This window comes from Ostrea edulis, chromosome 3 (assembly GCF_947568905.1).
Source record: "Ostrea edulis chromosome 3, xbOstEdul1.1, whole genome shotgun sequence".
Taxonomy (NCBI): Eukaryota; Metazoa; Mollusca; class Bivalvia; order Ostreida; family Ostreidae; genus Ostrea; species Ostrea edulis.
Genome location: NC_079166.1, coordinates 50,324,363 through 50,348,836, shown reverse-complemented (window position 1 = coordinate 50,348,836; position 24,474 = coordinate 50,324,363). Strand labels below are relative to the sequence as shown.

Sequence of the window (24,474 nt, the reverse complement as noted above, 5' to 3'; positions counted from 1 at the left end):
TAGGCGCGTTCTAAGAAGATTGGTATTTTTCTGGGCGGCGTAATGTAGTATTTTTTAAACAACTCCGACGATTATTATGGACTACCACACAAATGATTATCTAGACATATTGTATTGTTTATGTATTTTAAAATTATGTATAAAGTACAAGTATTTGCATATTTTTAACTAGTTAAAAATCATTTACATACCGCTATATAATTAATACTTTCAATATTCAACTAATCTATCGTTTATCGCGGTAAAATTGAATTACGAACCCGATTTAATATTGAAATATTCATATGTATACTGGCTGAAATATATTTCATAAAAGATTGAATATTGTTAACAGATAATTTAGATCATCATTCTTGACTCTTAAAATTGTTGATACAATGAATTATACCGGAATCCCACAATAACAGTTTTCGCGAGGCTCGTGCCACTAAGTAAACAGTCACACAGTGTCAGGTACTGGTAATTAGGAGACCATAATTGCATAGGTAAACAAGGGATCATTGCCCAGGGCTTTCAACAAATTTAAAAGTAGGAGGCTAAAATGAAAAAGTAGAAGGCGATCCAATGCTCGGCGCCCTTACGGCCGGGGGTCTGGGGGTAAATGACGCAAAATCCTGCATTCTGGCGGTTTCCTGGCACTTAAATGCAGCTTTGAAATTGTCATTTTTTTGCCTGAAATTTTTACTTTTGCCATGAATTTATTGTTTCATATGTGAAATTTTCTGTTCATGTAAAGACTTAAAAAATTCAACATTGCAAAGTACTAATTTTGATGCAAAATGAAAAATAAAGTGCATCAAGATAACTACATGTAATTATTTTTTGCAATGATGTATCAATTAATTTTTAAGTGTCTTTGCTTGAACAGAAACTTTCACTTTTATTTCTACATTTGTACTGAAAGTTTATAAGACTGAATTGTTTTGTAAGAAAGTTTCTACATGCAGAAAGTATTGTTGAAATGAACTAAACTGCAGGTTTTGCTCACCCCAATATTTTTTTAAATAAAACCCAAACAATCTTTATTACAAATTAATAAGTAACATTTAAATGACCTACAATTTTATTTTTCCACAAATTCAAGTTAACAGCTACAGATTTGTTGGTAACATAGCGAATTTGTGCTGAAAAATTCTACTTTCGTTTTTATTTAATACCACATGGGCATTTGCAAATTAAAAAGAATAGCAAGTCTGAAATCTTTCCTGATTAAATTCTGTTTTCGCTTTAAAATTGTTGATTGATATTATACTCGTATCACTTTCACTTCTGGCCTTTTTAAAGCCGAAACTGAACAGGGTATTTGTTCTCTTCATTCTGTCAATATCATTGATTTTTACGTTCAGGACTTGTTGTTATCTTTCGGAACTTCTCGTCTGTGTTGTCACGACTTGGGTAAATCCGAGGCTTTCCGGCTATTGCAATTGACGTATTATTTTCTACACCAACCGGTGCCGGTATTTACCTGAACTAAATTTAGCGCAAGTAAACACGTTTTTACATCCTGGTTGATACGGCCACGATTTCTGAGTCTACTAAAGTTTGGAAGATGTTTAAAGTTTTATAAAAGTTTTTTTCATTGCACATACATTTTTGTCACTAAAGTAGCCGGCACCTAATGTTACTATAGGTGGCGGAAATCCGCCGGCTACCGGCTACTTTTGAAAGCCCTGATTGCCCATAACAGATCAAGGGTTGCGTTTAAACCCCAAACAGGTATGGCTTGGATATTGAGCACCTCTTAATTATTAATTTCTCAAAATATTTTTTGAAACATAGGTAAAAACAGTAGAGCATTGACTTGAAATTGTTGACCGATTCTGACAAAAATTTGTACCGACTTATAAGCGGGTCAATGGCAAATTCCTATAAAATAACCTTAAAAAATACAACCGACTTATAGGCGGACCGACTTATAGGCGAGTATATACGGCAACTCCATATAGGGTCACGTCCGCATGACCTTTCGTTAAGCCAATCAAATTGACCCTGTCGATTTATACCAACGATAATTTTTCTCCCATGAACCTTTGCGTCATTATTTATGTTAGAGATGCAAAAAAAAAAAATAAAAAAAAAAAAAAAAAATGGCTCCGCGTTTGACAGACGACTGCACACCTGTCAAAACATGCGATTTAAACAACGTCTGTATTCTCTGCGGGTTTTCTTTCATTCAAACGCTAAAAAATCCCAATGGAGTTCACAATTCAAGGAAAATGGCTGCGATTGTTTGGTTTGAAAGAAAACATATCGCAGCTAGATGCGACGTCACAATGCACCGTTTACGTCGACTGGCGTTATATTCCTCGCGTTATTTAAGTAAACCATCTTGAAAACTATTCAATTCGTACCTGTCCCTATTCATACATAAATCTGAATTCACAATTAATTTAATTTGGGTATATTTCTTATCGTACGTTTTGTTGTTTGAATGAACGGAATAGATTAGGCATTATTGCGAAAGTTTAAAATTCATTATGCGAGAATATACAACTTCACAGTGTGGAATAAACTTCGTGGGAGAGAGATTACAGCAATTTGTTTACGAATTGCCAGGAACCGCCTAAATAGCCATCATTGTCTGTATGCAGGCGCAATCTGACTGGCTGATAGTTCTCATGAATATTCCAAGCGAAAGGTCATGCGGACGTGACCCTATATGGGGTTACGTCAGATCCTAGTGTAGCGATCTAAGTGAGCGGATCTCAGGATCTGGTTTTAATCAGATTGAAACATTAGCTAATTATGAAGAACCATGCGCAAGTACAACAGATGACATCCATGATAAATTTACCACATTTAGGGTAGTCTACACTTACAAGAATATTTTAGCGCTATTTCAATATTGTGGTTATTTGTATCCTGTGGGGATCTGGGTTAGAATAGGTCCTTGAGCAGTACCCCTTTGCTTGTCGAAAGAGGCGGTTCTTCGGATGAGACCGCAAAAACTGAGGTCCCATGTCACAGCAGGTGTGGCACGATAAAGATCCCTCCCTGTTCAATGACAATAAGCACCGAGCATAGGCCTAAATTTTGCAGCCCTTCACTGGCAGTGGTGATGTCTCCATACGAGTGAAATATTCTTGAGAGGGGCGTAAAACAATATTCAATCTCAATCAATCATCTTATAAAAAGGAAAATGGGATTGCCATTACAGATTTTAAACTATTTCATAAATGAAATGTACACGTTCAAACGACTAGAACTAATCTTTTTAAAATGATGTATGGACATTACTACCCCCCCCCCCCATCTCCATTCTGATTTTTTTGGTGGCGATAATTTCTCCAAAATATGTGGATTCTCTGTCTAACCATCCCAATTTTGATTTATGTAATCGTTTGACTTTCCCACTTTTTGTAAAATTTAGAGATTGGCCTTCTACCGGCTTTATTGTTACCTGTAGAAGGTCAATCTCTATAAAGCTGACAAGAAGTGGGAAAGGATTACATAAATCAAAATTTGCATGGGATAGACAAGGAATCCATGCATTTTGGAGGAGAAATTATCCCCGATAAAAAAGTCAGAAAAGGAGGGGGTAGTAGTGGCCATACTTCAGCTAGTGTTGACTTCTTCAATATCATCCTCTGTTGAAGAACGTTATTCACTTCCCGTGCATCATTCCTGACTGGTTTAAACTGATATTGTTGAACCACAAAATCGGGCAGTTCGTCAGAAAACAAAAATTAGTCCATATCCGTTAAATGCAGTAGATATTTCGTTGAACAAAACGGTAGGCCTACACTATTTTCATTGCGTTATTTACATCGATGGGTCGTTGAGACATCACAAACACACATAATTAAGAACGATAAGCGGGTAACAAATTCATTCTATGTACTGCAAGTTTACAGCTTTATTTCTTATCAATCCAAAGACAATAATTTTTTATTAAACGCTGTTAGACCTTCATTCATACCCATCTTTATGTTTTTAAAGTAAAATACCATTGTTAGAAATCATTTCATATGACCTTTAATCAGAAATGAGATTGACTGGTTACTTATTGACTCGCCCTCATATTAGAATTTGTCTTCCGATTTCATTTCAGTGACTTGACATTTCATTTCTTTTATCTATAAAACATTTCATTGTACAGTCAAAACTGCCATAGCGACCCACTGTATTAAGCGACTCACTGTCGTATGTGACCATAAAAATTTCCCCCCAAGACGTTACTCTATACATTGTACCTGTATTAAACGACCACCTGTCTGACGCGACCAACGACCATGATTTTTACAACCTTTTCGCGTATTTTCACGAAATTTTACCTCTATTTACGACTGTACATTTTTCGATTACACCGCGATTACTACTTTCGATTTTGGTTGAGCCGACTATTCTGGGAATTATCGCCCATAACACTTTCGTTTTCAAATGCATGACTATTCTGGGAATTATCGTCCCTAACACTTTCGTTTTATAACGCATAGTTTGGCGGTGATCTTGTTTAGTAGGCTCTCTGAATTAATTATTATACCCAATCTGTCAACATTCAGGGTCATGTGTGGTTAATTAATAAAACCAAAGTTGTTGTTTATTTAACAAAATCAAGGATCAGGGAATCATTCAATCAAGGCCAGTGTATTTGAAAATTGAAAGTGTGAATTTCAACAAACTTTAGCACATCTTACCTGGCGCAGGTACGCTAGATCGGAAATGAAAATCTACCACTTGTTATACCATTATGTGAAAAATTTGCCCGATAGCGATATAAATCAGGTAAATATTGTGCTTAGGACTGAAATTTTAAACGGAGTATTCACAGTTTTTCTGCATGAGATACTCGAGGTTTCTAGAATAATGGCCGGAACTAGTGGCTCACTTCAACATGTCCCGAGTACATGTATTTGATACGTCCGAGTTCAAGAAAGTTGCCTGCATTAGTTCAAAGCTTAAAAGATTTACTGTGCATGTACAATAGATATTGTGATTTATTTAATGTTTCTGAAATTGAATAACATTTTTCCAGCATGTATTGTATAAAAGGAGACACAACACTTCATCATTTGCTTTCTTACCACAAGCATTGCATTTTTTAGTTACAGCTAGTGTACAAGTAGGCTATACATAAATACTCTTTACAACAAAGTGTTTATAAGTTTTAGAAAATTTACATGCAGTTCATAAATGAGATTTAAATCTCATGTAAATGTGTAATATGAAATGCATGTTTATCATTCTTAAACAGATTAAAATGTAATGAATAATGAATTATTATACAACACATTGCATTCTAGATTTTTAACTACAGTGTATTATTAATTTTATTTTACAACTATTTAAACTGTACTTGATATTCTTAATGATAAATTCAAAACACATGTAGTCATTTTCTCCATTGTACAAATTATTTGCAAAATTTTATCCATTAACTGCGGAAAATAGGCAACCTGTATTAAGAGACCACCTGTCATATGTGACCTTTTTGGCCATTCTCCGTTGGACGGTCTCTTAATACAGGTTTGACTGTATATAACTGTGCAGATTTTGTGCTTTCCATATTGACTTCCAAGCTTGAATCAGGGATGCATTATTGCATTGTTACAGTAGTTAACGACTCTACCATGTAAGAAATGAAAAAGTCGGATTTTTAAATAAGAGGCCCATGGGCCATATCATCCACCTGAGTCACCTTGGCCTTGCTGTGGTTCAGCTGTTGTGATCTTCAAAGATTTTTTTTTTCAATCTTGAAAAATTCCAAAGAGTTCTAACATAACAGAACATGAATTCACACAGCATGGGGAAGCCTCAACACTAATATGACTAGCATGACCTTGTTGCTCTGGGAAAGGTCAAGGACACACAGATGATGGTATGAAATGAAAGGTCTTGTCATAAGATATTTACATACTAGTATCAAAGGCCTGAAGGGACTGAGAGTCGACTCACACTTCATTGTCAAGAATGGAAAAGGTAATTTTCAAGGAAAAAGATAATAATTAAGGATGAAGGATATTGTGTGTGTGTGTACTTCTTTTAGCAGGATTTATAGATCTCTATTTTAGTGCCTGTGTAAAGTGACTAAAGTCACCTAAGTCATGACCTCTGAATTGATATCATACATATTTTGAATAGAAAAGCCTTAAAGTAGGTCATGATGCAACAATCTACATGTATCTGACATGTGAACTGATTATGTATTTCTTTGAGAAGGAGGTTGTGACAAAACGTCATTGCAATATCTGTTTCATGAGAAAAAATTTAGAAAACTATTTGACTTATTGTTCAAAAGTTATTAGCAAGGTTAAAGTTTTCAAAAAGTAGGTCAAACTCCAAGGTCAAGGTCACGGTGTCAAAAATGTTGGTACCCACGGAAAGGGCTTGTCACAAGGAATACTCATGTGAAATATCAAAGCTCTATCTCTTACTGTTCAAAAGTTATTATCAAGGTTAAAGTTTTCTAAAATTAGATCAACCAAGGTCAAGGTCACGGGGTCAAAAATGTTGGTACCCATGGAAAGGTCTTGTCACAAGGAATACTCATGTGAAATATCAAAGCTCTATCACTTACTGTTCAAAAGTTATTAGCAAGGTTAAAGTTTCAGATAGAATGACGGAATTACAAAATGACAGACAGGACAAAAACAATATGCCCCCCGATCTTCGATCTCAGGGGCATAAAAAGTGCAGTAAACTGAACTAACAGACAAATGGGTGGATCGCAAACCTAAAGTCCCTTTCGACTACGCCGGTAGGGGACTAAAAAACTACATGTGAAGTATGAAATCAATGGAACAAAAATTGTGGCCAGTAAAGTGTCAACAAGTTTTTTGCAAGAAGTTCTGTAATGACCTTGACGTTTGGACCCCAAAATCAATAGGGTTCAGTATTCTTCCTCTCTTGATAACAAAGCTACATGTGAAGTATGAAATCAATGGAATAAAGAATGTGGCCTGTAGAGTGTCTACAAGCTCAGTGTTACACACTCACCCACACACAAATAGGCCCATTGTGAGGGGATTATTAATTACAAAACAAAGAAAATCAGGTACATATGTATTTCATTTTCTATTATTTCAACATTGGCTCTTTCTCAGTGACCGTAATTTGTTACTTGATGCCATCGTTGTTATCTGTATCCACAAAGCTCGGGAGAAACAATTTACTGCCATTCAAAGTTATTTTGTGATGTCAGTTTAGATGCACCATCAAATTAATCATTCTTTAATATTTACCATTTAGAAGTTATGACCAATGTCAATTTTTTAAAAGTAGGTCAAATGTCAAGGTCAAAAGCTTTAGTACCCATGGAAATGTCTTGTCACAAGGAATACTCATGTGAAATATCAAAGCTCTAGCACTTACTGTTCAAAAATTATTAGCAAGGTTAAAGTTTCAGATAGGATGACAGAATTTCAGAATTACAGACAGGACAAAAACAATATGCCCCCCCCCCCCCCCCATCTTCAATCTCGGGGGGGGGGGGCATAAAAATCATGGTATGAAATGTAAGATTTTGCCATAAGGAATTTCTATATAAAATATGAAAGTACAAGCTGTGATGCTGTCAATTACAATTCTAAAATGAAGCCACAGTGACCCTCTTTTGGGTCATGACACACCTTCCACCAGGAATCCGATGCATCAACTGACCAACTTTGATGGTCCTAAGTCTCACAGATATGATCCGGACACAATTTGTATATGTTTAGCCAGAAGATTTTAAGGTAGATCTATACTCGGCCTTAAATGGACACAATCATGAAAAAATTGCCTTTAAAAGAAGATCGGTAAAGTTGGCTACTAGTAACCAGCTACTAGTAACTGGCTACTTAAAAAGAGAAAAGTTGGCTACTAGTAGCCAGCTACTTGAACCAGGAAAAGTTAGCTACTAGTAGCCAGTTACTAGTAGCCAGCTACTAAAAGTAAGAAAAGTTAGCTACTCGTAGCCAGCTACTACAAAATATAAAAGTTATAATTACTGATAGCCAGCTACCAGATAAAGGTTAATGAGTTTGAAAATTACTATCTATCAGATTTATTTCTAAAGAGGACGAGGAGTCGTATGAAATTTCATGCTCAATTATCCCCAATTACATAACGTTGCATTTATCTTTTAAAAGATAGATATATATTCCAGTAATAGATAAACATTGAAAAATATATATGTTAACATGCTATTTTCATTGTTATTGCTTCTCAAAAGTAAGTACCCCATCCACATATAATCAGCATTTAATGAAAATGTACTCAGCCTTCTTATTTTTTTTTCCAAACAAATGGGTTGTAATAAGCAACATAGACTATATACCCATTATTTAATGATATGTAATCATTTATTTTAATAAGTGTGAATAGCTATATTTTCATAGTGTACATTTTGTGAGCCCATGCAAACATGTTAAAAGAAATGCTGTTGAAAATGCCATTTGATGTCAATATTGGTCTTTTCCCACAATTTTTATGGACTAAACCTTGAATAAATTGTTTTTAATTTACAGATTATTATCTCAGAAAAAGGATTTGTGTAAGAAAATCATATGTTGACGTATCATTTTATAAGCTATAAGCTTTACAAGTACCCCCCCCCCCCAAAAAAAAATCTTGAATTACACATTATCATATTTTCATACCACATGTGAAATTTGAGTATATTTACAACCTTGGATAATAATTTGAACTATGTTAAACTATAAGTATTATAAGATACATGTGGTTTGCAATTAGATTTTACACTTTATCTGAAAAAAAAAATCATTCTAGAAGAGGCTATTCACAATGTGAATGTAAAACGAAAGTAACAAACTGAATTTTGATAGTTTTGCTTATATGATTAATGCATGTGTGTAATGTGTGCTACGGTATATCTTTAATCCTGAGACTAAGTTTTATATGAATATCTACTGGTCATGAAATCATGTACATGTACACCACTTACGCCGATCTATGTAGATGCAATCTCAATAAGGAACTAATCGCATTATACAGATGCCGCCCCAATAATTTTGAAAAAAAGGAGAGGGGATAAGGAAAAAATCACAAATTTATGACGGTCGGTAAAATAAAACAATTCATTTGCAGTCGTTCATTGAAGCTTGCGTCAATATTTGCAACATTGGAGCAGCGAACACAACTACGATATCTGTGGTCACTGGAGCAGCAAAGTGTGAATTCTTATTTTTACATAAGTTTACCATGTATTTGTTCATGATAATTTGGATTCAACAGCTGCGTAGTTTTGAATTAGCATTACGCTCAAGAATTTTTTACTCATATGGAGACGTCACCATTGCCGGTGAAGGGTTGCAAAACTTAGGCCTATGCTTGATGCCGACGACCTTTGAGTAGGAATCTTTAGCGTGCCACACCAGCTGTGACACAGGGTCTCGGAATTGTGGTCTCATCCGAAGGACTGTCCCATTTAGTCGCCTCTTACGACAAGCATGGGGTACTGAGGACCTATTTTAACCTGGATCCTCACAAAAGAAATAATATTATTATGATGCTGGTGGAAATATGAATTAGTCCCCCTTTCCCATCCGTCTCCCCAACTTTCTCATGCCCGCGTAATTCCATATGTTGAACATGGATCATTGTAAAACTTTTGCATACATGAATAGTCAATGCATGTACCTCATGGATGCCCGAGTGGAGGTCATCCGCCAAAATGTTGTCTGTTCTCCAACCGATTTTATTCTAAAGCTTGAATCATTTTTAGCCCCCCCCCCCCCTTCCCTTTTTTTAAATACAAAATTTGACCGCAGCACATAAGAACGCCTTGGTAGGAATCAATATCGAACATTCATATCTTCATGAAAAAATCAAACCGATATCTTTAAAATACCACATTTCGGAAAACGGACGCGTGATTCCACAATTTACATTTGATTGTGACGTAGGCCAAGTATAGGTCTACTTTAAAATGAGAATATTTTACTCACTCTAACTCAAATGTATCATTGTTGGATAAAAAAGGTTCTCCATTGAGCTGACCGCATTTTTCTTCTGGTGCCTCCACATATACAGTATGAAATCTGTTTCTTGCATTTCCTCGATACAGTCTTAATACAGCATTCTGACAGCCATAGTTAGATGTGGTTTTATCATCACTTGACACTGTAAGAATAACAAAGTTGACTAAAATTATATCAAATGATATTGATATTGCTTAAGCATTAGAGGCCCATGGGCCACATCACCTTGGCCCTGCTGTTGTTCAGCTGTTGTGATTTTTAAAAAAAATCCTTTTATCAATTCCAATTTGGGAATAAATCCCATGAAAAATATTGACCCCATATTGTGGTCCCAACCTAGCCCAAAAGGATCATGAGATAACTGAAAATAAATTCACATAAATGGAGATGCCTCAACACCAATATGACTATTTTAATTATATTGGTGTTGAGGCATCTCCATTGCTGGATAAGACCTAGGTCACAAGGTAATAGATCATTGTATGAAATGAAAGATCTTGCTATAAGAAATCTATATACAAAATATGAAAGCTCAGTTTTAAATAATTTAAGTTCAGAAGATATTGGTTAAGTCAGATTTTTAAAAAGTAGACCAAACTCAAAGGTTAAGGACACAAGGTCAAACACCTAGGTTTAACAAGGTCTTGCCATAAAGAATCTATAGACAAAATATAAAAGCTCTACCTTAAATATTTCACGAGATACTGATTAGGTCAGAATTTTTTAACAAGGGTTGTCAAATGACAACATAGCTTGCCAAGAAGCATGACTCTACTTAACCTATTGTTCAGAAGGTTAAAGTTTTTGAAAAATAGGTCAAAGTCCAAGATTACTAGGTCAAAAGTTTTGATTCCATATCAAAGGCCTGGTCACGAGGGATCTAAATATGAAATATCAAATCCCTATTCCCTTGGTTCAAAAGATAAAGCCAAGGTCTAGAAAAGTAGGTCAAACTCCAAGGTCAACAGTTCTGGTAACAAAAGAAATGTCTTCCAATGAGGCATCTATATTTGAAACATTAAAGCCGTATCACTCTCAGTTCAAAAGATATAACCAAAGTTAAAGTTTTTGAACAGTAGGTCAAAGTTCAAGGCAAAGGTCATTAGGTCAAATGTCTTCTACCAAAACAAAGGTCTCTTCATGAGGCATCTATATGTAAAATATCAAAGCACTATCCCTAATGGTTCAAAAGATATAGCCCAGGCTAAAGTTTTTAAAAAGTAGGTCAAAGTCCAAGGTCATAAGGTCAAACATCTTGATACCACAACAAAGGTCTCTTCATGAGGCATCTAGATGTGAAATATCAAAACCCTATCCCCCTTGGTTCAAAATATATAGCTCAGGTTAAAGTTTTTGAAAAGTAGGTCAAAGTACAAGGTCAATCAAGGTCACTAGTTGAAAAGTCTTGGTACCAAAACAAGGGTCTCTTCATGAGAAATTAATATGTGAAATATCAAAACCCTATCCCCCTTGGTTAAAAGATATAGCCCAGGTTAAAGTTTTTTCCTTAAAGTGTGATACCAACGTCTACACCAGGGTCATGACAATATCTCTCTGAACAGTTGTCCCGGCAAGTGAAAAAGTAGGTCAAGGTTACAAGATCAAACACAATTGTATAAAAAAAAATATATATTCAAAACATGAAAACCCTAACTTAAATTGTTCCAAAGATATTTAACAGGTAATGTTTTCTTTAAAACATGTCAAACTCTAAGGTCACAAGGTCAAAGTATGAAATGAAAGGTCTTGCCATAAGAAATTTATATGCAAAATATGAGATCAAACTTTTAAGGAAATATTGAATAGGTCAGATTTTAAAAAGTATGTCAACTACAAGGTAAAGATCAAACTTCACCGAATAACAAGGTCTTGCACTAAAGAATCTATATACAAAATATGAAAGCCCAACTATAAATAGTTCAGGAGATAATGAATAGGTCAAACTCAAAGATCAAAAGATCAAACACCATGGTGTCACAAGGTCTAGGTCAAACTCTCGAGTTAAAGGTCACAAGGTCATGATATGAAATGAAAGGTCTTGTCATAATGAATATAGATAAAAAATATGAAAGATCTACCTTAAAACGTTCAGGACATATTGAACATGTCAGATTTTCGTTAAAAGCAGCTACAACTTTTAGGTAAAGGTCACAAGATCACACACCACTGCATCACATGAAATGTCTTGCCATAAAGAATATATAAACAAAATATGAAAGCCCTAGCTTGAATAATTCAAGAGATATTTTTAAAGATTTTTCCTATCTATCAGCATACAAATCTTTGATCCCCTATTGTTGCCCACCCCACCCCCAGAGACTTTGATTTGTCAACTTTCTGTCGGGAAGCTTTCCTGTGTATTTCAACTTTTCTGGCCCAGTGGTTTTTGAGAAGATTTTTAAAGATTGTCCCAATATATTCTCATGTAAAACTTTAATCCCCTGTTCTGGCCCCAACCTACCCCGGGGTACCATAATTTGAACAAACTTGAATCTGCACTATGTCAGGAAGCTTTCATGAAAATTACTTTTTTGGTCCAGTGGTACTTGAGAAGAAGATTTTTAAATGACCCCGCCCTATTTTTGCATTTTCTCCCTTTTCAAGGGGGCATGTTCCTTCATTTGAACAAACTTGAATCCCCTTTCCCAAAGGATGCTTTATGCAAGTCTGATTGAATTGTCCCAGTGGTTATGAAGAAGAAGTCGAATGTATCAAAAGTTGATGGACGAACAGACAGATGACAAACAAAATGTAATCAGAAAAACTGACTTGAGCTTTCGGCTCGGGTTAGCTAAAAAACAAACATGTAAATAATTACCTTTAATTGTGCTCAAATTTCATTAAACCAGATTTGTATAAGCAAAATACATGCATTTAAACTGACATTGTATATTTTCTATGCAAGTAACAATCACATAATTTTAAATATTTACATAACAATATAATTCTTTCTTTGGGGTGAGCACAGCCAGAGTATACTTTTATATAGATTTATCCATAACAGGAATGTAGAATCAGAAAATCCTAAGTTATCTGGACATGTATTAAGACAGTTGTGATGTAGAGAAGATTTTTGAAAATTAGTCAATTTTTGACAGTTTTTGCCATGCCCCTAAGGCCCTTGGGGGTGCAGGAGTCCTGAAATTTACAATTCATGTAGAAATATCACTGGCATTAGGTGAGGTGCCACTGAACTTTTTTTGTACAAGTAGTAAAAGTTTCATATTAATACATATTAGAAACACACATCAGGGACATGGGTCTGAGTACTGTATACACCCCTCCCCTTCCGAAATATGAAATTTGTAAAAATTTCATTTTTTATGCCTTAATGTAAAACCAGTCAAAATATACAATGTAAATAACATCTGCATTCCCTGCAGGTTTTGTTTTATTCAGCCTGTTAAAAATACCGATGGAGAGGAAACTATTAAAAAAAATCTTTGACAGAAAATTCAAATTGACCGACAAAAGTTGATTAGCAGCACTCTAAACCTTGACATCATTGAAAGTACCAATACAGATGTGTGCAAGAAATGTTTAGGCGAGAACAAAAGATTAAAGAATCCTTAGAGCTAAAAGATAACTACTGTAAATTCCGTATTTTACGCGAGTATGTGGCAAAACAACTCCTTTATGTCAAATCGTGTGAACATGAATTTATGAGTTGTCTGTTAATCAAGAATTCTTAGATGTATTTTAGCCATAGTTAAATAAAAGCAAGAAATTTTATTTCGCGAGTGATATCTGTCGCTAAATTATGCGATAATAAATTTCTCGCGTATATTTAGGAATCTACAGTATTCAAATCGTACCCATTACTATTCATACATGAATCGTAATTGACAATTTATTAAATTTGATTTAATATTTATCCTGTGCTTTTGTTGTTTGTGTGAATTGAATGAATTAGGCATTATTGTGAAAGTTTTGACAATCCTTATGCGTGTCAGAGCTCCAGCTATTAGGTGTGTATCAGCATAAATACTCATTAAATTTGACCAAATACGCATTTAAGTTGAAAATCATGCGTACAATTACGCATTAGCGAATATAAATACGCTATACACTCCCAAAGTAAATATACCAAAGTTGTAAATTCTAAATTCCATGATAAATAAAGAAAATCTTGAAAAAAGTGTGGATTATATTCGGCAAAATACGGCAACTGATTTTGGAAATAGTCAAAAGAAAGTTTAGGGTTGGGGGTACATGTAAAAACTACGGACGGTCGGGTAACCGGAACCACACATATTTTTTTATTTGGCCTAATCACTATCAAAATTTTGGCTCCACCCTGAAACTAAATCGCTTACTCCCTGGGATCATGGAATTTAGAATTTACAACTTTGGTAAAGGACTACCTATTCCTTCTAAATATCTCTTTAGTTACAATTTAGTATCAATAGCATTAAAGAAGATAGTATCTAAATGTTTTACACATATACACTAAATATATACAATGTACCAAATTTGACTCAGTCTTGGAGTCAGAACCTCTACCCATGGGATCAGGAAAGCAATTTTGATAGATGTTATTTAAATGTTTTACATTAAAACACTATATAGTAAGTTTGGCCCCACCCTGGAGTCAGAACCCCAACCCCGAGCATCATGAAATTTACAATTTGGTAGAGGCCTTCCTGCTCTACATCACAATGCATTTAGTTTTTCTTAAAATATACAGTTGTAGAGAAGATTTTTGAAAATAGGTAAATGTTTGGCAGATTTTGTCCCACTGAGACTAAGGCCCTTGTAATAATTGTGTTCGTAATATAGACTGGCCTCAGGCACTAAGAAGGGCCAATCTGAAACACCAATACCCAACACGTGTTCTCAGCTTTTATTCCAACTCCAAAATGAGGCTGCAGTAGCTAATTAATTACAGTCAAGGGGGAGTAACTCTAAATATAACATCTCCCTTCTTAACACAATTATAATGATACAACATGTTAACAAAGTAATGGTTATCAGAATAAAGTATTATACAAAACAGTGGTGGATATGTTTCGGTTTGCTGATTCTACCACTTCTAGTGACATATAGGAGCTGTGTTATCGGAGTTGACTGCCATGGATTTCTCTGGGGGTTGTGCATTATCCATAGCTGGGGTGTGGGGTGCAGGAGTGGGCAATGGCATGGGGTCCTCAGCATTCAGGATTAACTCGGGTTCAGACAGGTTTTGGGATTTCTCATTTGATTTAATAATGTGACGTCTATTGCGCCTGAAACTAGTACCAGTTTGGGGTTTTACAAGATAGCTACGGTCATTCACGCGACTTATTATGTGGCCAGGTTTCCATAACTTGGAATCCTGCTGAAATCGAATATTTTCACCTTCAGTTAATGGCAACAACTCATGGCTTGACCTATTGTAAGTCTTTGAGGTCTTATCCTTACTGTTCTGCATATTTACAGCAACCTTATGATGGTCTAGAACCTTTGGGGCAAGCTGGGAGGGCAGTACAGGTAATATTGACCTGAGCTGTCGACCTTGCAATAACTCAGCAGGGGAGTAACCTAAGTTGTCGATAGGTGTGTTTCGATATTCCAAGATCCCTAGGTGGGGGTCGCTTTTGTTACCCTTAAACTTCTGAAATATTCTTTTGATAGTTTGGACAGTTCTTTCGGCTAGTCCATTTGATTGAGGGTTTTTTGGACTGGCAGTATCATGGTTAAACCCATAATCTGAAGCAAAGTTGGTGAATTCCGAGGAGCTGTATTGGGGCCCGTTGTCATACACTACTTTTTCGGGTATGCCAAATCTTGAGAAGATTGACTTCATTTGCTTTACAATGGATTTACTAGTGGTTGTATTAAGGTGGGTCACCTCAAAGTAACGGCTGTAGTAATCTACTACAATCAAATAATCCTTCTCGTCCCATTGGAACAAGTCTGTGGCAACTACTTGCCAAGGGTAGTCAGGTGTTGGGTGGGGGTTAAGGGGTTCTTTGGGGTTTGAATTTCTATAAGACAAACACTGCGGGCAACTAGATACAAGTTTTTGTACATCAGTATGGAGACCGGGCCAAAATAGGGCAGTACGAGCTCTACGGAGGGTCTTCTCGATGCCTGCATGACCTATGTGGAGGCTGTCTAGTATTTGGTTACAGAGTGACCTTGGGATAAGAATCTTATGACCTTTTAGCACAAGTCCATCTATGTAGGACAATTCATCTCTGTAGTTCTAAAATTCTATAAGAGAGGAGTCACACGACTTCCTTTCAGTAGGCCAGCCATTCAGAATGGTCTTCATTAAGGTTTGGAGGTCCAGGTCATTTGCAGTTGCGATGCGAATATCATCTAACCTACGGCTTGTGATGGGTACCCTACTAATGATGCTATGAACATGAGGGTCCATGCCCTTTGAGTACTGTGGGTAACTGTTTGGCAAATGTTTGCGAGACAGCATGTCGGCCAATGGAATCTTAGTGCCTGGTATATAGATGACATCAAGGTCATAATTGCCTAGTTGTAACAACATCCTTTGGAGACGGGGAGGGGCAGCATGAAGGGGTTTCTTAAAGATTGGAACAAGTGGCTTATGATCTGATTGGACAGTGATATTGCGACCATAAATATAATGGTGAAAGCGCTTGCATCCGAAAACAATTGCAAAGAGCTCCTTCTCTATTTGGGCGTAATCACATTCGCTAGGAGTCAAAGATTTTGAGGCATATGCAATAAGCTTGCCTTCCTGTATTAGGGCTGCACCAAGGCCATGTTTTGAAGTATCAACTTTGAGTACTATTGGCTTAGATGGGTCAAAATATCTAAGAATTGGACCAGGGCTAGCGGTTAAAATGCTTTTGACCTCATCAAATGCTCTTTTCTGGGGTTCGTCCCATGCAAACTGTGTATTTTGTGCGAGAAGTTTACGCATGGGGCTGGTAATGTTGGACAAATTAGGGGCAAACATAGATAAGTAGGTCATCATTCCGAGAACAGTCTGGAGCTCGGCTTTGCTGGAAGGGGGTGGCATGTCTCGAATAGCAGCCACCTTTTCCGGGTCAGGTTCAATTCCACTCAAGGTAAGAATGTGACCGAAATATTTGACCTTGTCAACTGCTACATGCAGCTTATCTTTGTTGAATTTGAGACCTGTTTGTCTTGCTTTTGTCAAGACCTTATGAAGAGCTTGATCATGCTCTGCTCAGGTTTGACCATAGACAAGTATGTCATCAACAAGGGCAATGACACCAGATATACCCTCAAAACATTCGTCGACCTTTCTTTGAAATTCATCCTGTGATGATTTCAACCCAAATGGTAGTCTCAAGTATTTATACCTCCCAAATGGGGTATTAAAATTGGTTAAATATGATGATTCCGTGGATAAGGGAATTGTCCAATAACCGCAACGAAGGTCAAGCTTGGTGAATACTTCTGCACCTGTAAGTTCTGGGAGAGCATCTTCTAAGGTTCTCATGGGGTAGTGGGGTCTTTGTATTGCTTTGTTAAGGTCCCTGGGGTCTAAACATACCCTGAGCTTACTACAAGTCTCAACTACAACGAGCGAGTTTACCCACTGGGTTGGCTTTGTGACTTTTGCTATTATGCCCTCTGACTCCATACGTGTCAGTTCCTGTGAAAGTTTCTCGTGAAGGGCAAGGGGTACCTTACGTGGGGGGTGAATTACTGGGGCTACTGAAGGATCAATTTGGATGGTGCATTCCCCCGGAAATTTCCCAATTCCTTCAAATATGTCTCCATACTCTGACAAAACTTTGTCTTTGGAGAGGATCCCTGTAGAGGGGGTGTGGTCCCGCTTAGGGCTAGGGGTCCCAGTGCTGTGGATAGAGTTGTGTTTTGAGAGGGGTTCCGGGGCAGGTCCTTTATCCTGGGGTGTGGCCCTGTGATTGCTGGTGGGTACTTGACTAGTGGTGTTACATGCATAAACAAGTTTGATCAACTTAAATGTTAAACAATCTTTCAGACCTAATATAGCAGCTGAACATGTGTCAATAACATGAAACTTGACAAACATAGACTTCTCTTTGTAAGTACATTTCAAAGTACAACAACCTAACGAGCTAATTGGCTGACTATTGTAGGCAGTAAGATTGGCACTACTAGGTATGATCTCTACATTCTGATCTTCTGAAAGCTTAAGTGCATCAAACACTCTCTTAGGCATGATATTGACCTGAGATCCAGTATCGATCTTAAATCTGACAGACTTTGGTATTGTACCAGTGTGAACTGTCAATATACAAAATGCTTGGTCATTTGAACAAGTGATTTCTGGCACATATGAAATGCTATCAATAACAAATTCATCTGAACTACTCGAATCTACAGATTTCTCATAATGTGTGTACATCTCATCATTGACATTAAGAGAATATATAGATTTACAAACTTTCACAAAATGATTATATTTTTTGCACTTTGTACACTGCTTTCCTTTCGCTGGGCAGCAATCTTGTTGGCTGTGGTCGTAACTGCAATTTTTGCACTGACCAGTAGGGTTAGGATACCTCGTAGATCTGTGTGGATCTCTGCCAGATGCGCCCTTCGTCTGAGGTCTGTCGCGATTGTTATCGGGCAGGAATGGAGGTTTTCTGGGTTGACGTTTCGCGTTTCCTTGGCGATATGCTTGTCTCCCGCGATTACTGCCAGACTGTGCACAATGTAATTTGCTCTTCATCTGTATTTCGTCGACCGCACCTTTCATGGTCTTCAACTGTATCTGGCTGTATTCGTATGTTTGTAGAATTTGGACGGCTTTGTCTAGCGTCAGGTCTGATCCTGCGTTGATGAGTTTTTCGTGTGCTTTCTCCTCCAACACACCGAAAACTAGACGATCTCTGATCATTTCTTCCGGATCAGTATAATTGCAGTCTTTGACAAGTGTCTTTAACCTTGTTAGAAATTGTTCAACTGTGTCGTTTCCTTGACTGGTTAAATTTAAATTTGTACCTGGCAAAAATGGGGTTGAGTTTTGGCTGCACGTGCTTCTGAAATCTCTCGTAATGGGGAACCAATTTCTTCTTATCTGTCTCACTCATATCTGTCCAGGTATCTGCAATTTCTCGTCCTTGTTCGCCAACCCATAATAATAGGCATGTGACTTTAATAGGCTCGTCTTTGGCCGCTAACGGTCCCTTGAACATAAGCTCGACTGTAGACTGGAATTTCCGCCATGTTTCTGGGAGATTTGAGCTATCCCAGTCCATTCTGGGGATCGGAAGTCCGGTTAGATCCGACATCTTCCTCTGTAACCGTGTTTTCTAGGGTTCGATGATGATCTGACACCATGTAATAATTGTGTTCGTAATATGGACTGGCCTCAGGCATTAAGAAGGGCCAATCTGAAACGCCAATACCCAACACGTGTTCTCAGCTTCACAGCTTTTATTCCAACTCCAAAATGAGGCTGCAGTAGCTAATCAATTACAGTCAAGGGGGAGTAACTCTAAATATAACAGCCCTGAGATGCATGAGTCTTGCAATTTTAAATTTATGTCCCCCTTGACCCAAAGATGCTTCATACCAAATTTGAAAAGAATCAGAATGGTAGTTATCAAGAAAAAGTTAAAATTGTTCAATTGTTAACATATTTAATCACTGACCATTTTGGTCCTACCCTAATGCCAAAACCCCTATTCCTCAGGGATCATCAAATTTACAATGTTGGCAAGGCCTACCTGCTCTTTACAAATATCTATTTAGTTTCAAGTTTGTATCAATAGCACTGAAGTTATTTATTAATAAATGTTTTACACATAAACACTATATTTACCAAATTTGGCCCCGCCCTGGAGTCAGAACCTTTACCCCAGGGATCATGAAATTGACATTTTGTTAGAGGTGTTCCTGCTCTACATCACTAAGCATTTAGTTTGTCTTATAGATGTCCAGTTGTAGAGAAGATTTTTGAAAATTGGTTAAGTTTTGGCAGTTTTACCTCGCCCCGAAGGACCAAGGGGTGCAGGAGTCCTGAAATTTACAATTTATGTCCCCATTGTCCCAAAGATTTAAAAACAGAATTGAAATGGTAGTTATAAAGATGAAGATAAAAATGTTGAAGTGTTAACGTATGACAAAATATACTAAAATTTCATATTTCACCACGGTGGTGTTAATACTGCATCAAGATTCCCCATGTACCTGTGACAAGAAAACAAAGAATTTACCTGTTCCCTCAGTATGAAAAACAAAGAAATACACCAGAATGTCATTGAAAGGAGAGCTTGCTTTGATTGTCCATCGGCAGTAAGTTCTGCTTTTGTATTTCTCTGGGAAACCTGGACTTGCAATTATTCCTCCAGAACCATGACTGATTATTTGACCTCCACAATCTGCAACCAAAGTATAGTCAAATTGTTATTACTGCATATATCTAACAAGAGGCCTATATACCTTAAAACTGTTAGTATCACAAAACAAATGTTGTATCCAACTCTCTGATCTGGATGTTGTCAGGGTTTTTTGTTTTATCAAAAGCAGGGATTGTAATGATCTAATGTAAATGCCTTGACAAATATTCATGAATTTGTTTATCATTGGTCTTTACCTTATGATACAGTCAAACCTGTATTATGAGCAGTCACTCATGGGATTCAGTAAAAGTGACCTTTATAGACAAGCGACCTCTTAATAGAGGTCCACTTTATCAAACGAAACTTAAAGACTGAGGAAATAAGCACCGCCTTCAATTTTACCTCATCTGTAAACCCCTGTCAATCAGAAGAAATTTAGCTTCAGATTGGATGCTAGAAATTGATGGACATTTAGTTACTAATCTGTGTGTATACATTGTCCACCTCATCTCTCGATCGAGGCGTCCGTGAAATCTTTTGATGTTTACCGCGTAGTATGCCAGCTCGATAGAGAAAGTTTTGATAGGAAAATTATGGCTTTATATTACATCTATAGTCACAAAATATAATGTATTGAGTAGAAAATCTTACATATAATTACATCAATTATAATAAATTATGATGGGTTGTGTTTAGGAAGAGGTGCGATAGATAATTATGGAAGGTTAAAGAACATAATTTACATGGACATGGATTTTATGTTCAAGAGACTCTACCGACTCTCATTGGAAATGTTGTGTTTATATATTATTATCAAAATTTTGATTATGAGTAAATACGTCATTAAAATTCCGTTTATATGCAGTTGAAATTTTATCAGCGTCATTTTATGACGAAACATGGCAACAAAAGTAACTGCAACTCTATCAGAAGAGAAATTATCCGCTGTAAGGGCCCTTTTTTCATACAATGGCTGGGATTGGGATGCCGAGGAAGAAGAAGTTATATCTGAGGAAGTACCCTCTTCGCCTGGACCAGCTATTGAGGGAAATGCCAGAAGAGCTGAATGTCCCGTCCCGACTGTTGGTGTAGGCCGTGCGTTATGGACAAGTCGCACAGACAACTTTGGTGGCCAGAAAATCCCGGTGTGAACAGAAAAAAACTTTATAAGAAATTCTGGACTATGTTGAGTCATCGTGGGGTGTGGGATGATGATCGTTATATCGCCAGGAAATCCGCCGCAGTACGAAGGGATTCTCGTAGGAATCTGTATGTTTGGCAGACGCACGGATACAAAAGAGACATCATGCCTGATTGTGTTATTCGTTAAGTCCGAGCATGGTATCCAAACCTTGAAAGACAGCCTTATGTGGGACATTTGTGGCAGTAAAGAACAGACTAGCTGTAGATAGTTTACTTTATTTCATTAAAAAAAATATTAGAAAATACAAAAAAAAAAACCCACAAAAAAGTGGCTCTACATAAGGGAGGCCTCCACGTGGCTAGAGCTGGATACATTGTCTTTAATATAGCATTGACCAACTATCATTCAAATGCTATATAAATGATAATGGCTAACGTCCCTACTCAAAAGTCTACTACTACTACTACTACTACCCTTTTAATATATACTATTTACATAGGAAACAAATTAATATACTTTCGTATGTAAAAAAAACCTTACATAGACATCTCTCTCTTTCTCTCCACAAACAATTTAATTCAGTTTATTCAGTCAAAACAACTATATATTGCTACATGAGATACGATTTATAAATTTATAAGTACCCATATAGTCTCACAAAGTGTGTCACATTGGACTTGCACGTACAGATACCCCCCGACACCCATACACACACCCCTGCACTTGATTGTTATAAAAACAAGTGCACAATCATAGATCCCAATTCTTGATTGCTATAAAAACAATATACAAAACCCTGGTGATGATACAGTGAATACCAGCATCCACGAGAAGATCAAGATTGTGAAGGACATTTACAGAGAAAGAAAAGAACGCGTGAATAATTCAGATCTCATAAGCAGAGCCCTGGATGCGTTTATTTGTAGTGAAGGATGCGAGTCTACACATGCGACATCAGCTCCTCATAGTTCCGATGACGACAACGATCCGAATTATTTCATAGCTACTGGATGTTCCCTGGTAAAACTATTGGACTCTGTGTATCGGCATGGCGAAAAGTACAGAGAGACTAGCATGCCGCCATGATAGGACTCTCATGGTTGGAACTGTGGCACTTTATAGTTTACAGTGTGCATTTGGACATAGTATTTCATGGACCAGTTCTCTATACTTACCTAATGGAACATTTCTCGTAAACGCTCGCTGGATGCATGCTACTATCAGCACCTGCATCCTGCCTAATCAGATCGAACGACTCCAGAATGGCATGAGATTCTATCCACAGCAGCTGCAGGATGAGAAGAACTTGTTTTCACAATATGCAGAAGCTGTGGTTGCCGAAAAAAACATTTCCTGTGACAACGCACTCCGAGAAGAGATAACATTGTCGGAAGAAGAAAATGGCGCCATTAGCATCCTTACCGACGCTAGGCATGGATGTCACCGCAATGCCAAGGATACCAACGTGGTGTGCATTGGAAGTTCCTCGCACAAAGTCATAAGAGAAGAGCATGTAACTAAGACAGATGACCTGTGCACCCAGAGACATGAACTTCTCGGAACAAGGCGTTTATATGAATACTTAGACAGTGACATTCCTTCAATAGGCAGACCCGTCAGAGTGCACGTTCATGCACACGACAGGAATGCGTCGGTAAATAAATATATAAGGGACGAAAGACCAGACACTCTGAATCAGAATGATACCTGGCATGCAGCAAAGTCTGTGGAGAGGGCCATCAATATTGTTGGAAAGGGATAAAAAAGGCAGCACAGGCAGACGTGGCATGAGGAAATATCGGACAAGGTACATTCTGTCCGTGTGCATGTACAGTACTCCATCAGAAATTGTCATAACGATCCTTGTATTCTTAGGGAGAAATTGGACAATGTAGTGGAACATTATAAAAACATACATGGGAATTGTTTCGATGAAAGCAGGTGTCGACAAGATCCCAATTATGAGCCCAGCAAGTTGTTGATCCGAGACCCTAGGGCTGAGGATCTTTTGAAGACGGCTATAAGGAAGACTGTGGTCTATAAGTCTCCCGAGGACTTTGTGTATGCCATGGACACATTCTATGTTGAATCTTTCAACAATGTGCCAACATTTTCTTGGACAAAAAGGATTCATTTCGGTGACGAGTCCTAGAAGATGCGGACATCACTGCATGGCGATTTGTCACTGGAATGAAAATGTGGACCGACAAGCCACGTCAGTGTATCAGGCCACTTCAGGACGTACAAAGAGAACCTTGGGTCCAAGGACATATGCTTACCGAGAAAGGATCTGGAGAAGATTTATCCACGATCTTGTATAAATGTGTAAGCATGTTAAAAAGACACACACACCCCCCCCCCCCCCCCCCCCGCCCCCGAAAAAAAAAACAATTAAAAAAAATATGGCTCTACTTTGAGGAGGCCTCCCCGTGGCTGGAGCTGGAAACATTGAAAAATTAGGCAGTAAACTATATGATTATAATTAAGAATTTTGTGCTTAATTTTTCAATGGCTAACATCCTCAATTACAAAATAAATTTATCGTGCTTTAACATGTTTGATTCATTAATTTTTTTAACAATATTTTGAATAACATGCACAAGAAAAATAATTGCACTGATGATTTATCTTACGAAAACGTACAGGTAACACAGGTAACATTCCGTGTATTCAGGAAGCTATACACAAGCTACCCTTCTTCCCTCGGGGCTTCACACCTGCTTAAAATTAGCTCCGCCCCCAACTAAACTTACCTGAGGTAAACCGACCGGTCGAAAAACTCGGCCTTTAAGACTTTCTGTGATTTACAATACTATAATACATTGCATACAGAGCTCCAGATAATTTTTTACCACAATGAGTATCTACCCCCTGATTTTCAAACCAATGAGTATTTTGCTTTTCAGAAAAAGTCAAAAGAGTATTTTGTTAATTTACTGATTATCTTTGCTGTTTGCCACTAATACAGAATTTGATCACTTAGTCTAAATATTATCAGATATGTGACCGAGTGTCTGGCATATCAAAAAAATTTAATACCTCAACAATAAATTTCAAAATCCCTATGACAATGAAGAGTTTATAATAAAAAGAACTACAAAGGATTTTCACCCATAAATATGCAATCATTTATTGTACCACAGGG

At 37.1% G+C, this 24,474-nt stretch overlaps 1 protein-coding gene across 5 annotated transcripts in view; it reads right to left on the bottom strand.

Annotated features, from left to right (window-relative positions):
• LOC125676008 (cubilin-like) overlaps positions 1-24,474 on the bottom strand; it is a 144,387-nt gene that overhangs the window by 32,893 nt on the left and 87,020 nt on the right. For all 5 annotated transcript variants that reach the window (XM_048913885.2, XM_056158084.1, XM_056158081.1 and 2 more), the window contains 2 exons: positions 20,060-20,224; positions 9,888-10,062 (listed from right to left, as the gene is read on the bottom strand). In XM_048913885.2, coding sequence (XP_048769842.1) covers positions 9,888-10,062; positions 20,060-20,224 — 340 coding nt within the window. The remainder of the gene's footprint in view (positions 1-9,887; positions 10,063-20,059; positions 20,225-24,474) is intronic.